The sequence below is a fragment of the Scyliorhinus canicula genome, chromosome 3 (assembly GCF_902713615.1).
Source record: "Scyliorhinus canicula chromosome 3, sScyCan1.1, whole genome shotgun sequence".
NCBI lineage: Eukaryota > Metazoa > Chordata > Chondrichthyes > Carcharhiniformes > Scyliorhinidae > Scyliorhinus > Scyliorhinus canicula.
In genome coordinates, this window is record NC_052148.1 from 210,447,432 (window position 1) to 210,466,743 (window position 19,312).

Below are 19,312 nucleotides of genomic sequence, written 5' to 3' on the forward strand. Positions count from 1 at the left end.
CCCCTGCCATCTGCAAACCTGCCCGCAAGTGAACATAAAATCCTCGCTTAGGTTTCCGGGTTTATGATTGCAGTGTGGCCTCTTTTGTGTTTATGTGTGAGATTATAGTGGAGTAGTTGATGAAATTATCATTATCGTTGCATTTTAAATGTATTTTGCTTGATTACAGTATAATTGGAGTGAAAGTTTGAGGGAAAGTGTTTCATGCAGCATTGTTGTAGAATAAAATATACAGTGATTGGAAAGGAGAGTAACCCAGACGATTAACCAGTTTCCAAGGAGAAAATGTAAATACACATGCAACAATTATGGGGAGGCAGTGGCGTAGTGATATTGTCACTGGACTAATAATCCAGAAATCCAGGGTTAATGCTCCGGGGACCCCGTTCGAATCTCGCCAGGGAAGATGGTGGAATTTGAATTCAATAACAAAGATCTGGAATAAAAATGATGACCATGAAACCATTGTCGGAAAAAAGACATCTGGTTCAGTAATCTTGGGAAGGAAATCCACCATCCTTTCCTGGTCTGGCCTACACATGACTCCAGACCCAGAGCAATATGGTAACTCTTAAATGCCCTCAAGCATGGGCAATAAATGCTGGTCCAGCCAACGACTTCACATCCTGGGTTGCTTATTGTACAATGGGCAGTTATCTGTTATTTACATATGTTGATTGGCTTCACCCCCTTCTCCACACCTCCCAATCCTTTTTTCAGCGTTTCTTTGGGGGTTCAATTGCTTGTGGTCCTGTTCTAGGCCTCATGAACTCTGTATCGGCTGTTTTTTCAGCCTCCCCTTCCCTTTTCTCTGGCCTCGCCCCACCCCCCACCCCTTCCCTGTCTGTTCCCTGTGGTCCCGGTGGCTCCCGTGTGGGTCCCCTCCCCCTGATCTATTGGCTGTTGGCCTCAACCAGGTCCTGGAACAAGTTGGTCAATGGCCTCCACGCTTTGTGGAAAGCACCCTCTGACCCTTGGATCGCGAACTTGATGTTTTTTAAAATTCATTTTACGGGGATTTTGTGGGCATCGCTGATTAGGCCTGCGTTTATTACCCATTCCTAGTTGCCCTTTAGAAGATGGCGGTGAGTTGCCTTCTTGAACCGTTGCAGACCTCGGGGTGTAGGTACACCCACAGTGCTGTTAGGGTGGGAGTTCCAGGATGTTGCCTCAGCGACAGTGAAGGAACGGCGATATATTTCCAAGTTAGGGTGGTGAAACTCCAACAGGTCTGCCAGCATGTCAGCTGTGGGTGGTTCTGCTGATTGCCAGGAGCAGGACTGGACCACACAGCTTATTGAGCCTGCTCCACTACTCAATACGATCATGGCTGATCTTGGGCATCAACTCTTTTCCTGCCCACTCCCCTTATCCCTTAATTCCACGAGAGACCTAAAATATCTTCATCTCAACCTTAAATGTATTCAACAACGAAGCTTCCGCAATCCTCTGGGGTACAGAATTCCAAAGATTCACAATCCTTTGAGTGAAGACATTTCTCCTCATCTTAGTCGTACATGAGCGGCCCCATATCCAGACACTGTGCCCCTGTGTTTTCGATTCCACAACCAATGGAATTATTCTCTGTGTTCACCTTATCAAGACCCTTCAGGTCACCCCAAAGGAAATAATTTCATACATAAGTAATGCACTTAAATATGACTGGTACGTTGTTACCAAGGAAATGATTCATCCTTCGCTCAAGCTGCTTGACATCTATTACAGCCAACTTCTTTTCTACACCCGTTTTTACTTACCCACAAATATTTTAAGTAGGTGCCTGTGTTATTTATCCCGCACTTCATCATTCGTCTCTTGTTATTTTATATGTGGTAGTATTGCAGAATTGAGAGCAAGCAGGGGTGGTGTAATTATTGATGGCTCACTACAAAAAAGGATGGATTGCATTTATGTATATATTCGCTTCAAATCTCAGATTAGAAAGGTCTGTTTCCTTTTTATTTAACCAAATTTTCTCATTCAGAGTGATGCCCATTAATCATTGCATTTATTGCTTGAATATTTTCAATATTGCAAAATAATTTTTTTTGCAATGGTGCCATATTGTTCAGCAATAGATATTCCTTGGACAAGGTGAAAAGCTGTTTCAGGCATCAGTGGCTTCAATAAAGATGAAGACCGTGAAGTTGGGAAGGACTTAAAAGTGGGAGCAGTGCTTGGGCATTTTGCGTTTCTTCTGACTTCATGTTGCTTTCTCATTGTAATATTTATTCCATGCTGCCAGCACTAAGCACACTAAAAGGTTAGCATGTGTTAAGCTCGAACATCTTAAAGGGAAGGTGCATTGTAGCTGAAGCAGGCGCTTCAAGTCATTCCACAATTGATCCTTTACTGGAAAGAACAGAAGAATAGCCCAATGTGGCAAAGGCAGATTTCAATGTGATCCAACACTACACTGGACATCCTGGTGCAGAGGGCAGAAAGGAGGGAAGATGTCATCTAGTCAAAGAGGAGCAGGAGGCTCTCCACTCAAACACTGAAGACCGTGAGATCAGATGATCTTGGTGAAAAATGCCAGGAGTCAAACGGCAAGCACCTGGATGGAGGGTCACAAAAAGTTTGATTACCTCATACATGTGGGCAAAGTCAGTGAATGCAGCTTTAAGTGCCATATCCTATCTACTGCACTAGTAAACTCATTGACAACGATCTCTATCAATTATGGCACACTCATAGCTTCACTTCACACTCCTACCCTCAGCACAACTGCAAACCTCCTGCCCATATCTCATATCTTGCACATGTTGCCAGTTATTCCAAATCACACAAACCCATTGCATCACGTTCACTGGCACACTTGTCCCTCTCTTATAAAACAAGGTGCCGCATCATGGAGACAGCAGAATCTAATTGGTATGGGTTAGCCATGGCTTGGGTCCTTATCCATGAAGAAGAAACAATCCTCCATTTCTCACAATCTCTTCTTTTACTGGAAAGAACAGAAGAATAGCCCAATGTGGCAAAGGCAGATTTCAATGTGATCCAACACTACACTGGACATCCTGGTGCAGAGGGCAGAAAGGAGGGAAGATGTCATCTATTCAATCTCTGCTTAAACAAACTGCACATGGTTAAAACATGCCCCTCTTACTTTCCCCTTTCATCATCACAACTGTACCCTTGTGCCTTTCTTCTTTCAGATATCAAAGAACACCAACCAATCCAGGCAGTGGTGGAAGAGAAAGAGGTGGAGGAGCAGGAAGAAGAAGAAGCAGCATCACTCACTCTTACATTCACAGCCACAATCTCAGGTACTGACACTACACTTGCTTTAGATGATAGCAAGATTTGCAGTAGTTGCGACACTGGGTAAGTGTCCTTCGGCGCGGGTAAGGGGACGCAGGTAATGCAGATGCCAACTTACTGGAAGGTGAGGTCACCACTGAGTTCTGCTATAAGAGATTCAGATGAAGATTTTGCTGGGGTGACCTCCAGAAGAAGACTGATTCGAAATGCTCAATGCAATGGCAGGCTTACCAGACAGACTTTGGCCAATATCGAAGAGGTGTCCAACACCAACCTGGCCAATGGCTTTGTGCAGAGCTTGGAGCACATCCATTCCAGTGTGGAATGTGTTTCCATTTCATTAGTGCACTTGCAGATAAAACCACCATGCAATATCTGATGGCTGATATCTTCGCTTCTAATGCAGTTCAAGCAGAAGCCACACGAACTTTGCATGTTGCAGCAGAAGGCTCAGACTGAAGACATGCAAGGTCAATTTGTTGCCATGCAAGCTCATACTGCTGTCACCATGGGCTAGATTTTATAGTCTCAAGCTGACAAGTTTGAAGGTGGGGCTGGCATACAAAATCCAGTCTTCCCACTGCTACCCACCCACCTTTGATCTTTCTGATACTTTACAGAGGGCAGAAGAGATTTTGATGGCCCTTTGCTTTTTGAGGCACAATTAATGGCCACTTGAGAGCCTCATCTCACCACTGACTGTATGTTACCCATGCCAGGAGAAGATCCACGCCATGTGTGAAACTCAGCGGCAATAGCTATGCTGGCTGATGTCAGGCAATGGTTTAGTACAGAGGAGGTTCTCCGTTGCAGACTCCCATGACCCATCGGAGGCACCTCTGAAGACCCTTGCTCCTTCAACTCTCCCTTATGACCTGTTGAATCCAGTGCCACCAAAACCCCTGTCTCCAGGCTCCGAGGCATGATGGGATTTTCCATGACCCCTTCTCCTGGCTGGTGCTACTGGGAGTACAGAGCTGCCAATTTTCTGGCTGGAAGCTCTCTAAGGTTGGACTTCCTCCAGAGATCGGCATAAAACAATCAACACTGCTCCAGTGTTAAATTGTTGTGTTGCAGCTGTCGAGCTCATGAGTGGCTCCCACCTAACCTTGTATATGTCGTGGGAGGGCATGATGGGGATCATGGTAAGTTGTAAAATGCAACTCTGTAGCTTGCTCCTCCTCTTTTTTCCTCTGGCAAGAAATAATGAAATACATTCAGCTCTCTTGAAATAACAGAGCCTCAGTGACCTTTTTGCAACAGTGGATGATAAACTGGGAGATGTTGCAAATGTTGCCAGCTCCCCCCAACAGTCCACGCTTGAGGCTCCAGTTGTGGCTGCAGCATGTGACTGATTTCACTAAAAACATTCTTAGAAGTGTTCCTCACTGTGGTAGGCAAAATGCTTCCTGAAATCCCTGGGTGAATATGACTTACTGCTGGGAAGTCTTTTTTCCCTACCACCTCCACCATGTCCAACAGTTTGTAATACTGTGTCACCTCTGCTCATTATCTCTGTCATACTCCAGGCCAAGAGGAACATAAACGACCATGCCCAAGTTGGGAGCAAGCCATTTGTGCTTATTCTTTGATATCAGATTAGAGTTCTTCAGCACCTGCCCACATCACTCCCTATAGCCTTCAGGAACTTTGAATAACTGGGAAACACCACCTAATGCTTCTACAATCGCAGCAACAACTAGTAAAAAGCAATCAACTAATAACCTCTGTTGGTGCTCCCTTTAAACAGCAATGATGAAATCCTTTCTGCTGTTGAATGTGTGTTGAGCTGTACCAATTTGAGAGGGCATCAACTGGGGCATTGAGCTCCAAAATGGCAGCCCAGACATTGAATTAGTGTTACCTGATTGATATCATGACCTGCCTCATGTGCACACCTCTGGTGGACATTTCATGTGTGTGTGTGTTAACGCCTTCACCAAAATGGCACCTGGTGTGTCTAACGCTGCCAGCAGTGTGCGTACATGTTGCACGGAAAAACTAGATGCTAAGGAGTCAAACGCTGTAGCTATAATCTATCCTGATCACAAAGCTGCTGTCGATGCTTTTCAGCAGAGATTTGCCAGCGCACACCAAAAGCAGATTGAAAACTTGAGTGAACTGCTTTCTCTGTTAAAAGCAAATTACTGCGGATGCTGGACTCTGGGGCGGGATTCTCCGACCGGGTCAGAGAATCGCGGGGGGGGGGGGGGGCAGCGTGAACCCCGCCCCGCCACTCCGACACCGGCTCCTGAATTCTCCGGCAGCGGTTTTTTTGGCAAGGGCGGGGATCGTGCCGCGCTGGTCGGGGGCCATTGGCAGTGGCCCCCCACCGGCGATTCTCCAATCCCCGATGGGCAGAGCGGCCGCCCATTTTCGGCTGGACCCGCCGGTGTGGATTAGACCAGGTCCATACCGGTGGGGCCTGGCTCTGAGGGCGGCCTGCGGAGTTCTCAGGGGGTGTGGGGGTATCCGGCCCCGGGGGGGTGGGGGGGGGGGGGGGGAGGGGGGGGGCACGACAGGGGCCCACCGAGCTGCGGGCGGGCCTGTGCCGTGGGGGCACTCTTTCCCTCCGTGCCGGCCTGTGTAAAGCACCACCATGGCCGGCACGGAGAAGAAACCCCCTGCACATGTGCAGGGATCACGCCAGCGGTTCTGGGAACACGCTGGCGCTCCTGCGCATGCACCAACTCGTGCCGGCCAGCGGATGCACTTAGGCACTGGTTGGCGCGGCACCAACCCACTCCAGCGCCAGTCTAGCCCCCGAAGGTACAGAGGATTCCACACCTTCCGGGCGGCCCAACGCCGGAGTGGTACGTGCCACTCTTTGGCGCCGGTATGGCCAGCCCCGCCGGATACCAGAGAAACCCAGCCCTGAAACAAATGCTTTCTCTGTTGCCTTGCTATTTGTGAACAAGTAAGAATGGAAATTCAAATTGAACTTGAAGAACATTATGTTGGATAGAAAATCATACTTACTTTACTCGACTGAACTTTAAAAAATTAAATGTAAGATGTAATATTTTTGAAGAAAAATATATTGACGACAGGAAGTGCATGAACCAATAAAAACGCTTGCAAAAATAAGACGGTTCATAACACATCAGCAAAATGCTAATTAAATCAAATTCAAATAAAAGCAGATGTAAGAATTTAGTTTTGTAATATGCTGCCAGTCAGTTCTAATTATTGTCAGAGAGCCACATTTTCAGTTCAGATAAGGTACAAATGATGAACGATATTATGAAATACCAAATCAACTACTGAAACTGCTTTTCCTTTAATATTGGTTAGCAACAAATGTTCACTGTGCACCACACCACAAACTAAGTAATATTCAAATTGACCACTGTTCCATCGGAATGATTTCAGAAAGGGAATAGAATGCAAATGTCATCAATGCAGGCCTAAAGCCCATTGCTGGGAAAAATGTGTCTTTGCGGGTGTCACCTGAATGTGCTAGATCACGGAGTTTGTCATCCTGATGTGACACAGCATGCCAGCTGATGTGAAGGCAGAATGCCTAATTTTACCTGTGCAGGTGTGGACAACAAATCTGCGTATCCTCTAAACAAAGCAAGTGCTAAGCTGCAGCTAGGGTTATTGATGGACCAAGTACCTAATTGCAAGTAAAGGAGAACTTCTATTGCAAAGTGTTTGGCAAGGGGGAATTTTATGGGTGCCCAGGTGGCATTGCCACTAGCAGGGGCACTGCCAGAGTGCCTGGCTGCCATTTGCCAATTTGCTAAGATGCCATTTGGTTCAATTGCACCCTTAGAATTATTTTCATTGCTGGGGAGCTGAACTCAGAGATCGGGCCACCATTTTAAAAGGGTGCCTGATCTCTAAGTGAGCAACCGGGTCCCCACACATCCCACCCATGGGCAATGTCACCCCTCACACACATAGGCATTACCCACAACCCCCCAAGTGAAGACACCCTGTTATGGGATCCCTGGGGACCCCCCCTTTTCAGGCGTCCCCATGCCCCCTTTCAGACTCCCTCCATCCAGGATCCCCAACCATCTCAACATCCCAGGGGTCCCTACTTACCTGCCCTGCACACCCCCATACTTCATACCCCCTCTCCACCCTCCTTTTGTAGGCATAGCTTCCTCTCAGTCCCTGTCCCTGGCAGTACCACCCGGAACCCTGGCACTGCCTGCTGGTAATGCTCCTGCCAACTTGGCATCACCAACTGGGCACCTTGGCAGTGCCATCTGGGCAGTGACAAAGTGACGGTGTTCCAGGGGAGGGCCAGGGTGCCACCCTGCACCACTCGTGGCCACCCAGGGGCCTACAATGACCTGGGAGAACTCCTGGGTGCCGTTCCACTTGGTCCACATTTGTGTGGACAAGTACTGAAACGCACCCAGCTACGGCCTCCTTGGGGTGGCTGATAGATCCTGGGAGGCCAGTAGATACTGGGTATGATCACCTAGGTAGATTTATATCCTACTTAGGCGCGCACAGTTTGGATACGCCCAATTTGGGCCGTGTTCTGATTCTCATCCCTCACAAGATCTGGGAGATCTCCTGAAATGTAAAGGCTGTCAAGAAGCTTGCAGGAGGACTCTCCAGGAATTACCGGATGCGCCGTGCGCTCGTTCGAGCACAACGCGGTCGGCAGATCGCGCCCCTAGACACCATCAGCTGTTAGGGATTTGGGATTTTTGGGTATAAACTTTAAGTTATTTGCTTTTTCCTTGTTTTGTTTGTGTTTTTTGTCTTTGCTTATGAATATTGTGTGTTTCTCAAAAACGATATTAAAATTACATTAAAAAAAGTTCTGTTCATATGACACAATGGCACTGTATTACATAGAGCATTAATTTATTGAGTATTTATGTCATGCGAATGTATTACAAGTATGAACCTACCACAGGCCTGCACAAGGCTCAACACGCCACAAACACAACATTAACTTATCTCTGCACCTCAACCCGCCATTACAAAATTCAGATTTTGCATCCTGCTTAATTAAGTCACACCACATGCCATGTTTTCAATTCTTGCAGTCTCCATAAAATTCCCACCTGCCAGATACTTTACAATAGGAGAAGTTCTCCCTTCTTGCAATTGGTCCTTTAAATAATCCTAGTGCAGGGCACATCTGCAGCTCAGCACTTGCTTTGTTTAGAGGATACGTAAATTTGTTATCCACATCAAGAAAGCAGGTAAAATTAGGCATTCTGCCATCACACCAGCTGGTATGCTGTGTCACATCAGGATGACACACTCCGTGATCTAGTACATTCAGGGGACACCCTTAAAGACACATTTTTCCCAGCAATGGGCTTTAGGCCTGCATTGATAACATTTACATTCTAATTCCCGATCTGAAATCATTCCGGTGGAACAGTGGTCAATTTGAATATTACTTAGTTTGTGGTGTGGTGTACAGTGAATATTTGTTGCTAACCAATATTAAAGGAAAAGCAGTTTCAGTAGTTGATTTGATATTTCACAATATCGTTCATCATTTGTACCTTATCTGAACTGAATGGGCTTAATTTTATCTTCTTGGGCATTCAAAAATATGCTCTCTCTGACAATAACTGGAACTGACTGACAGCATATTACAAAACTGAATTCTTACATCTGCTTTTATTTAATTTGATTTAATTTAGCATTCTGCTGACGTGTTATGAACTTTACCTGTCTTTGTAAGCATTTTATTGGTTTGTGCACTTCTTGTGGTCAATGTGTACTTTTCTGCAAAAATACTGCCCATCATACAAAAGAATATTAAATTTTTTGAAGTTCAGTCTAGTAAGGCAAATGTCATTTTTTTTCAACATGGTTCAGTTTGAATTTTCATTATTAGGGGCTGGTTTAGCACACTGGGCTAAATCGCTGGCTTTTAAAGCAGACCAAGGCAGGCCAGCAGCACGGTTCAATTCCCATACCAGCCTCCCCGAACAGGCGCCGGAATGTGGCAACTAGGGGCTTTTCACAGTAACTTTATTGAAGTCTACACGTGACAATAAGCGATTTTCATTTAATTTTTCATTTAATTTGTTGCACATATAACAAGGCAACAGAGAAAGCAGTTCACTCAAGTTTTCAATCTGCTTTTGGTGTGCACTGGCAAACATCTTCTGAAAAGCTTTGGGAACAGCTTTGTGATCAGGAAAGATTATAGTCACAAGGTTTGACTCCTTAGCACCCAGTTTTTCAATGCTACAAGAATCAATGCCATGCTTTAGTGCCTCCATTAGGCCTCCAGATTGAACAGGGAATGCTGATCCACAGTAAGATTTGTTGGATATTGGCTGCCAGTAATAAAACAAGTTTGAGGGGGCCAAGCTCCCTGTCTGCTTTTTCCCTCTGGAATAATACACTGCGGATTCTGCGATTCTTTCCTGCCCAAATTAAGACAGATATCAATTTATTAACTTTTATATAAATAGATTTGTGCAGGAAAATGGGGAGGCATTGCAAGAAATAGAAAAATCTAGTAGTATGTTCATTTTTATTGTTTGAATATTGTCAACCAAAGATAAATGTTAGTTCCATTCTAACATTGTTGATCAGGCTGGAATAATTCAAATTGTGGAGTGGGGCTCAATTGTGGGCCACCCTGACACCAATGTACAAAAGTAGGCCATCTGCATAAAGAGATACCCAATGTTCCATCCCGTCCTGATTAATACCCCTCCGTTGATTGAAAGCTGTCAAGGCTATAGAGGGGGACTCTATTGCCAGAGCAAATAAACGTGGAGAAAGTGGGCAGCCCTAGCTAGAGCCCCTATTCAAGGGGAAGTAGTCTGAATATACAGGCCTGGATTCTCTGATTTTGCTGCTATGTCCGGAGGCAGCATCTGATCTTACGACCAAACAGTTGATGCTGCACCAGCTCCAATCCTCTGCCCGGTGAGGGGGGGCTAGCAGCCATGCCACGTAAAGCCCCCGGCTGTACCTGCAGATACGGACAGAGGATGGCCCGGTCATGACCACCCATGGATCCGGCCTGCTAGATAGTACCCCCCTGTAACCCCCCTCGCCGCCCCCATGCCAGCAGAATGCCCCCCCGACTGTGGCAGCGCTGGGCACAGTCTGTAGCCATCACGCGAAGTCCCCGAAAATTGAGTGGACACGCGACCGACGCCGTCCGGAAGTCGGTCCATTGGGGGCGGAGCATCAAGGAAGTGTTGTATTATGCTTCTTCGTGTTGCATAAGCTGCTTCCTTGATATATGCTTTGACAAAGGAAGATCCAGACTTTGTAATGAGTTCAATATGTTTATTGAACTATTAACACAGTTCTTAAATGTGTTTGACTCTCCTGCTAATCTAACTGTAGTAGCTCAGTCTAACTAAACCAGTCTGCTCTAAGCCACGAGTTGGGTGTGATGCTTCTGATCAATCCTTATGTACTTTCTAGATGTCTGTCTGTGGAAAGAGGCAGAGCATGTGTGCCCTGTCCTTTTATATGGGTTGTGTAATGCCCCCTCGTGGTAATGCCACCTCTGGGTGTCCTGATTACCCATTGGTTGTGTCCTGTTATAATGACCCATTGGCTGTATGTTTGTGTGTGATGACATCTCTGGTGCTCCCTCTAGTGGTTACTTAGTCATAGTGTATTTACATTAACCCCTTGTGTATTTACAGTGATGCATATCACCACATCCCCCTTTTCTCGTGTTACATATTGTCTGAACTTCGTTAAAGAAAATTGAACAAAATAGGTAGATAAGTGATGACATGTACAAGTCGTGATGACAGTGATGACGATACAAGATCAAAGAATAGTTATGATGACATTGAGGAGTATACAGTATCAAATAACAGTTATGAGTCCAAAGTTCATGAATTTATATGGTTGAGTGGTCTGATTTGGACTCTTTTTTTTCGATGCTTGTGGTAGCGATTCTTGATGTCACCTTTCCTGTCTGACCTTGAAAACTGATCTGCATGTTTGTAGTGTAGCAAACATGAATTTGTAAGATGCGTTGTCATGCCATGGTATGTCTGCATACTTGCCATTGTCTTGAGCTGTGATGTCACCGTGCCCTGCATTGGCAAAGTTGTACCATGTCGTACCAGTTGTTGTTCCAGTATTGTTGTCATTGTTGTTATTGACGTGCTTTTTGTTTTGGTTGTTGCCTTTGGTACGCTTCTTGTTGTTGTCTTTGTTGTTTTTTGTAGGTTTTGTTGTTGTGTTTGTTACGCTCAATGACCACACCGAGTGGAGAATTCGAGTCCTTCATAAAGTTACTTGTGTCAGTGTCCTTTGTGGCATCTGCTGTTTCACTGAGCGTGCCGTCTCTGATTCCTCGGTGCTCCCCTGCTCCCCGCCTGGAGTCATGTCCGGTTCACTTGAATCATCTTTGGCTTGTCGATGCTCCCCATCTGGAGCCCTTTCTGGTTCACCTGAATCACCTTTGGTTTCGTGATGCTCCCTGTCTGGTGTAATTTCAGGTTCTTGTGGAGAAGCTTGAGTAGATGAGGTTTGAATTAACGTGGTGTCACTGGAGTCACTCGGAGCCTCACTTTGATTGTCGAGTGCCTCTGAGCATACTAGCTGAGATCTGTCAGTCTTGCTGAGATGTTGCACATCTTGTATGGGAATTGTGAAGCCTTTGTCACGTGTCGCACATACAGTGGGTAGACCGTCAGTGTCTTTTTGTCGGTTAGATGAGCTGGGTAGACTGTCAAAGTCTCCTTCTGGTGGCTCAAATAATCTGGGTAGACTGTCATAGTCTTTTTGTTGTTCACGTGAGCGAGGTAGACTGTCATTGCCGTCTTGCTGTGCACTTGAGCCTGGCAGACTTGCATCGTCTGCTGTTGGTTGCTCAGATAAGGTTGCTAGACCTTCATGGTCTTGTTCATGCAAATACCGCGCTCTGGAGTCTTGCGTTGCTTCCATCGTGGAGTCTGTCAACGAACTCGCTGTGGAGACTTGTGTTGCTCTCTCTGTGGAGTCTGGCATTGTTCCCTGTGTGGAGTCATGCAGTGGTTTCTTTGTGGAGTCGATCTGTGGGCTCTCAACTGAGTCATGCAGTGGTCTCGCTGTGGAGTCTTTCTGTGTTCTCTCTGTGGAGACGTGCAGTGGTCTCGCTGTGGAGTCTGTCATCGCTTTCTGTGCGGAGTCGGGGACTCTTCGTGGTGTGTGGATCACTCTCTTGGCGTCAGGCCGCTCTCTGTGGGCTTGGAACACTCTCTGTCTCTTGGCTTCAGGCCGCAGCAGAATCCTGTACTCATGGGTCGGGATGTCGTCTATGCTGGGCTGAGGATCCTCAAATCCGAAGAACTCGTCCATGACTGTGTTGGATGCTTCAATGTACAACACATCTCGTTGCGGTTCGGATTTGGTACAGAGGTCGCCACGTCCAATGATGAAATCATCGTCTGAGTCGTAGTCTTCAAGGACTAAATCATCTCTTAGGGCGGTGCTAACTGCTTGTTGCAGGGTTCTGCGAAGGTTACTTTCAGCTACTGGTTGAAGTTCAGGCATTGTGCTGTCATTCCAGGTGAAAGAATTGTGTTTTCTGGCTTTAAAATTTTTTTTCACTATTTTCAGACATTTCCCCTTTAAGTGGGCATGGTCTGGGGCCTCTGACGTCATGACGCTTGTAATGTAGAGCATAGGAATGGATTGCGCATGCGCAGATCGCTTTTCCTTTACTGTGCGCTCTTTGCTCAACTGCGCATGTGCGGTTTGTCGTGCATGCGCAAACAGACTTTCCTTCACTGTGCGCATTTTTCGGAACTGCGCATGCGCGGCTCCTTGCGCAAGATGGCTGTCAGTCAAACTGCCGTTTGCTTCTGTTGCAAGTCTATCTTTACCTCGTGGTGAGTAGAGGTGCCGGTTTTACGGATTTCTGTTGTGTGTACCTCGCAGTAGTTTTCAAACTTGTCCAGGACTGTCTGGAAGTCTCTCTTGTCCTGCCCTTTGGAGTACTCGAAGGAGTTGAAGATTTCTGTTGCACTTTCACCCGCAATGGTGAGTAGAAGATCTATCTTCTCAGCATCGGCCACACCATCTAGCTCGGATGCCACCATGTAAAGCTCAAATCGCTGCTTGAATGCACGCCAGTTGGCACTGAGATTGCCGCGGTACCTGAACTGCTGAGGAACCAGAATCTCGATTGTTGCTCGTTCTACTGTTAGTGTGATTAACACGCCTCCATTTAAAGGACATGTGCTTAACACTGGTTTGGCTCTGTATCTGTATTTATACTCAGGAGTCGCCAGGTGCCATAAGAGACACCGTCACAAGTTATCAAGGTCAAGTTCAAAGCAATAAATCTAAACACCGATCAGTAAGTCCAAACAATTAGTGTTTATTATAACAAATATAATAAATACTCATGCACACGCTAAAAGACTAATACTTATTCCTACTATTCAACGACTAAATACTTATCTAGAAAGGAACAGGCAAGGTCAGGGGGGCAAGGCCTTCGTCCCGTTCTTGGTCTGCAACTTCTGGTTATTAAGTCGGCAAGTGTATAAGCAACGCCTGGGTCACGTAGCGATCGTTGTTTTGGCACTTACTGATAGATGGCTGATGCTCAACGGCCGCTGATGAAAGACAGGGTCTGGAAGCTGGGGTCAGAGTCTGGAGTCAGGATGCAACAGCCTAGGCCGGAGTCAGGAAGCAACAGACCGAATCATGTGTGGGACCTTTTTTTTATAGGTCCCAGGAGGTCCAGGTCCCCTTGGGGCGGTTCCCTCATCGATTGGGTCTTTCCCGATCGATACGTTTTGAACTCCCCTATCCTGGGGTCGTTTCTCGATGGCTGGGGCGGTTCCTCGGGGTCACTATTCTGGTTTCTCTGGCGCCATCCTGGCTGGGTAGCTATAGAAAAGTATCGATTGATACTTAAAATGTTTCTATTGTATCTGGGACTGGGCCGGTATCACCTCATTAGTATGCAGATCGCTTTCCTATTTGCACCTTTGGCTGAGTTTCTGCAACTGCCTTGAAACCGGTTTTGTACGTGCAAAAATGCTAAATGCTTCTGCAAGCTGTGTGTCCTTACTATGGCTGTTTTTCCCTGTATTCTTTGTGGTTCTCCATTTTGTAGACTGGTGTCCATCTTAGAGGGCTAAATTCCCTCCTTGTGATCCTCACGAGAAATTCTGAAGGATCACCTATGTATGGTTCTTCTATGTTACTTCGATTTCCTTTGGGTTCCTTTTTGGGTTCCCTGACCTTAGCAAGTTCCTGGGCGTCTACTCTGTCCTTAACTATGGCAAGAAAATTTTAACTCACATTTTCTACTTGGCGCTATGTCAAAGGGGACTTGCATTACCAATATTCGGGAACCTCTATCTATCACAATTCCTATTCTCATCTTACTTTAAACATTTCATCACATTCTAAAGTCTTATCCATTCACACCACAGTACATGTCGCTTTCTGACTCGGCAATCGAGTTCAGAACCATATAATACATCAGTGTCTCATTTTTATTTACATATGGCTATAAATACATTTCCTATGCATCAAGGGGTTGGGGGGATTGGTGAAACCCGAAAATAGGGGATTGAACTCCGTAAATGGTTGAGGGGCAGGAATGGGAGGCTCTCCTTTTCCATTTCCTCAACCTGAGGGTCTGTACTATGATGCAGAGAATTGCAATCACCAACAGTGATTCAATCACATACGACATCGAGTACCAGGTCATGAATTTCGTGCACCAGGTCTGAACCTCACTGATCAGTGCTGAGAATGGAGAAGTCGATGTGTGGGAAACATTAACGGCGGGGGTCGCGGGGGAAACATGATTTGCTTCAACATGCAAAAATACAACAATATTTAAAATAAATAGGTAGGCTTCCATCATGGTCTTCTTTGTTCTCTTCCTTCTCTTCCTTTGTATGGCCGATCCTTGCCGTGAACCCTCCGACTGTTCGAAAGCTATGGGATCAAGCACAGTATCTGTCAATACACAGTTTAATATCTGTACTGTTAGTGTATCTGTCCTCTCATTCGAATTGACCCTTAAATGAATGGCCAAGTCACACCCTGTGACTCCCCTCATTTTTTTTTTCAAATGCAAATTTAGGAGCAGATATACACCTAACAACTTTTCTACTGCGAGCCGTCTCGCAGGCTTTGCGATTTACCATCCGAATGTTCCTGGATGTAAATAGCATGTGGGATGGCTGCCGAAGGGCTACCTAAAGAAAAATGAAACCAAATTTTGAACGAAAAGGTCGAATGAGTTGCGTATGGGCCGCTACGGGTAAGATTTGAACGGGATCCCCGGGTAAGACGTGCTGTGCCGTACCCGAGCTTGGCTGACCAAAGGGGTTCTCAGACAGGGCGGGTCCTCAGTGCCGTTTGTCCGCTACCTGAGCAACCTGAAATGAACGGGTATGAATGTATTCATCGTGGGATTGCAGCCTCTATTCACAGAATAGAGGGGTACCTGAAAAAGAAGGGAGGAGCCAAGATGCTCCAACATCCGAAAACAGATTACAAGTCGTGAACTTTGTCGGTTCACCAGAGGATACTTAACTGAAGTTCTCAGAGGTATCTGCGGATAAACTAACGTGTGTGCGAGGCGGTCACAAGCTTTTCAGCTGAAAAGAAGATGGCCAACCTCCAATCAAACCTTTAACAAACAACAAAGTGATCTGATCTCCAATCAAACCCTTAATATTATCAAAAAACAAACAAACACAAACAAACAAAACATACGTGCAGGTTCCATCAGAAAGGATATCGCTTCCCTCAAGCGGTTCCTCTTTTACATCATCTGGACACCTCACTTCTCCTCTTTCTCTGTGAACAGGGTCACAAAGGGGTTGCCGTATCGGGAGTCAGACATCACGTCTTCCTTTTCTCCCGGATCCCACACTCTTGTGTGGATCAGGCACGCGATCTGTGCATTATGTGACCGGGGGTCACTCTCATCCTTGCGGACAAGTCTCCATGAATTGTCCCTTTGCCAAATTGTGGTATCTAAGTTTGAAGGGGCATTGTCGGTGTCGTCGGGGTCGGGTGGTGGGTCTAGGTATTTAACGTAGGTGACCTCCATGGGGTCACTGGAGTCGGGGTCGAAGTCGTTGAAGTGGGGGCTGTAGGGTGGAGTTCTGTGGCTGTCCTCAGTTTCACAGTCACTGTCGCTGTCTCTGCTGTGGCAGCTTGTGGGCGTTTTGGGGCGTGGTCTGAAGTCAGTGGACGGCGTCATGGGCGAGTCCGATGAGGAACTGGTCTGTGAGGGGGATGGTGGGAATGTGTCTCTAGTGGGCGGGGCGAGATGTTCTGCTGCGTCTAGCAGGACATGGTGTGTGTGGTTAGACTGTGTTCCATATGCCTTCAGTTGGTTAATATGAAACCACGCAGTCTTACCATTGGGGTATTTTATTCTATAAATGGAGGGGCTAATTTTGTCCGAAATTGAATACGGGCCGGAAAATTTAGGTGCCAAAAAGCTGCTGGGGTTATAAACAGATAACATTACCTGTTGTCCAACCTGAAATTCTGTGGGGTGTACGTTCTTATTAAAGCAAGCTGTGCTTTGTTTTCGTCTTTTTCCCAATTTTACTGCGGCTGCTAACTGTGCAGACCTCACAGTCTCAACTAGGTCTTTGATTGCCTTCTCATGTGTGAGGGCCGTCACTTCGGGGCTAGTCATGTCCAGTCCTAAAAGGAATTCTGTACCTTTCATAGGGCGTCCGGTCATGAGCGTGTGTGGGGTGAATCCTGTGGATGATGAAACCGTGTTGCGGATGAACATGAATGCGAATGGGAGTACTGAATCCCATGTTGAATTGTTCTCCTGAACTATTTTTCTAAGGGTCGATTTTAGGGTCCGATTCATGCGTTCGACTGGGGGTGATACGCAATGTAGAAATTTTGTTTAATGCCAAATATTGTCAGGACGTTCTGCATGACCCGTCCTGTGAAGTGAGATCCCTGATCTGCATCTATACTTCTCGGGAGACCCCATCTCGTGAAGATGTGGTGGGTCAGGATCTTTGCAGCTGTCTTAGCTGTATTGGTTCATGAGGGGAATGCCTCTACCCATTTGGTAAAGGTGTCTATAACGACCAGAACATATTTATAGCCATTCCTACAAGGGGGCAATGGTCCTATAAAATCGATCTGGAGGTTAGTCCAGGGGCCATTAACTGGTCGAGTATGTCTAAGTTGTGCCTTTTTCGAGTACCTCTCCGGGTTATTTTGTGCACAAATTAGGCAATTCTCGATGTAATGGGTCACATCGTTTCTTAAATTTGGCCACCAACAGAGTTGCCTGAGGTGCCTTGTGGTCGGGTCGATCCCTTGGTGTCCATGACTGTCATGGAACAAGGCAATCATCTGATTCCTATTCTGTTCCGGAACCACATAAAGTTTATCCTTAATGATCACACCCTCATGTGTGGTCAAAGCGTGTCTGAACGTATCGTATTGGTGCACAAAATTTCCTTTAAAAATCTCCCTGAGATCTCTATCCTGCTTCTGTGCCTCAACTAAGTCTTTAATTTCCGTCTGTGAGACCTGAACTGCACTCACAGGGGCGCTAGCTGGTGCGCCAGCTGGGGGTGTCCAAAAGTGTCCTCGCCTGGAACCTGCTTTTGCCAGTGCATCGGCTTTTACATTTCCAGGGGGGGATGACCTATGGTGACTTCTAACTTTGATTATGCCATACGTCCTATCCTTTGCCTTCTCTAGGATATGGCGGAGTAATGGGGCTGATGGAAGGGGCTTCCCGTCCGCGGAGACAAAACCTCGTGTCCTCCACAGGGGTAGAAAATCTGTTAAACTGTTACAGACATACAAACTGTCCGAATATATGTCTGCCGGGCTGGGAAACGAATCTGGGTGGTCCACTATGTATGCGATGGCCGCGAGCTCTGCTGCCTGCGCGCCTAAGTGTCCTGGTAATTTTAAAGAGATTTCTTCTAATGCGCGACCCTGCGCATCCTCAACATAGATCCCGCATCCAGTGATGCGTTCTCCATCTAAAACTGTGGATGAACCGTCCACATATATTTTCAGTGGGGCACACGTGTCTGTGTGCTGGGGGCTCTGGCTTGAATTCCCTATCTTTCTGGGGGGTGTCTTTGCTATGAAGGTTCCTGTGTTGTGTAGGGGTGCTACAATTTCACATTCATGGGGCTGTCCTGGATATTGGAGGTTGTCGGCTAAAAATGTGTGTGTCCTGGTCCGTTTAACTGTGATGCCCCGTCCTTGTAAAAGTAACGTCCATCTAGCTGCTCTAATCTGGCTAACTGAACCGTCCTTCAGTCGACCGGCTAGAAGTAACTGTGTGGGGGTGTGCTCGGTCAAAATGGTGATGGGATTGAGTCCGGTAATGTACGCAAAGTACTGAACTGCCCAAAAAACTGCTAGGAGGTGCCTCTCGCAGGCTGAAAATCCTTGCTCTACGGGGTCTAAAAGTCTGGAGGCATAAGCCACTGGTCTTAGCTGCTCGTGCCGTTCCTGGAGTAGCACGGCCGAGAGGGTCAGATCTGTGCTCGCTACCTCTATTGCATAGGGGGAGAGTTGGTCTGGGACTTGTAGCGCGGGTGCTGCGCTAAGGGCTTTCTTTAAATCTTCCACAGCCTCTGTATGCTGCGGAAGCCATTCCCATGGGGCTCCTTTCTTAAGGAGGTCTGAGAGTGGGGCTGCCTTTGTCGCGAAACCATCGATATGGTTCCGACAGTAACCAACCAGTCCTAAAAACGACCGGAGGGCTGAAACATTCTGGGGAAGGGGCAATTTGACAATCGAATCAATCCTTTTGAATTCGATCTCGCGTTTGCCGTGCGTGATGACTGTACCCAAATACATCACTTTGTTCTCTAATATCTAGGCCTTTCTGGGGTTAACTTTACATCCGATCGAGGTTAAAAGTTCCAGGAGCTCGGCCAGAAGCGTAATGTGCTCTGCCTTTGTGTCTGTCTGCAGTAATAGGTCGTCCACATACTGTACCAGACATTCGGGGCGGGAAAATTTTACTAAACCATTTGCCAGCTGTCGGTGGAAAATGGAGGGTGAATTGTGGAATCCTTGTGGGAGGCATGTCCACGTATACTGCTGTCCTTTAAATGTGAAGGCAAATTTGTACTGGCACGCC

At 46.6% G+C, this 19,312-nt stretch overlaps 1 protein-coding gene across 3 annotated transcripts in view; it reads left to right on the forward strand.

Annotated features, from left to right (window-relative positions):
• The window catches only part of LOC119963269 (tolloid-like protein 1), a 484,046-nt gene that overhangs the window by 397,306 nt on the left and 67,428 nt on the right, over positions 1–19,312 (forward strand). For 2 of the 3 annotated variants that reach the window (XM_038792118.1, XM_038792120.1), the window contains one exon: positions 3,162–3,272. The exons of the other annotated variant lie outside the window; for it this stretch is intronic. In XM_038792118.1, coding sequence (XP_038648046.1) covers positions 3,162–3,272 — 111 coding nt within the window. The remainder of the gene's footprint in view (positions 1–3,161; positions 3,273–19,312) is intronic. 3 annotated transcript variants of the gene reach the window in all.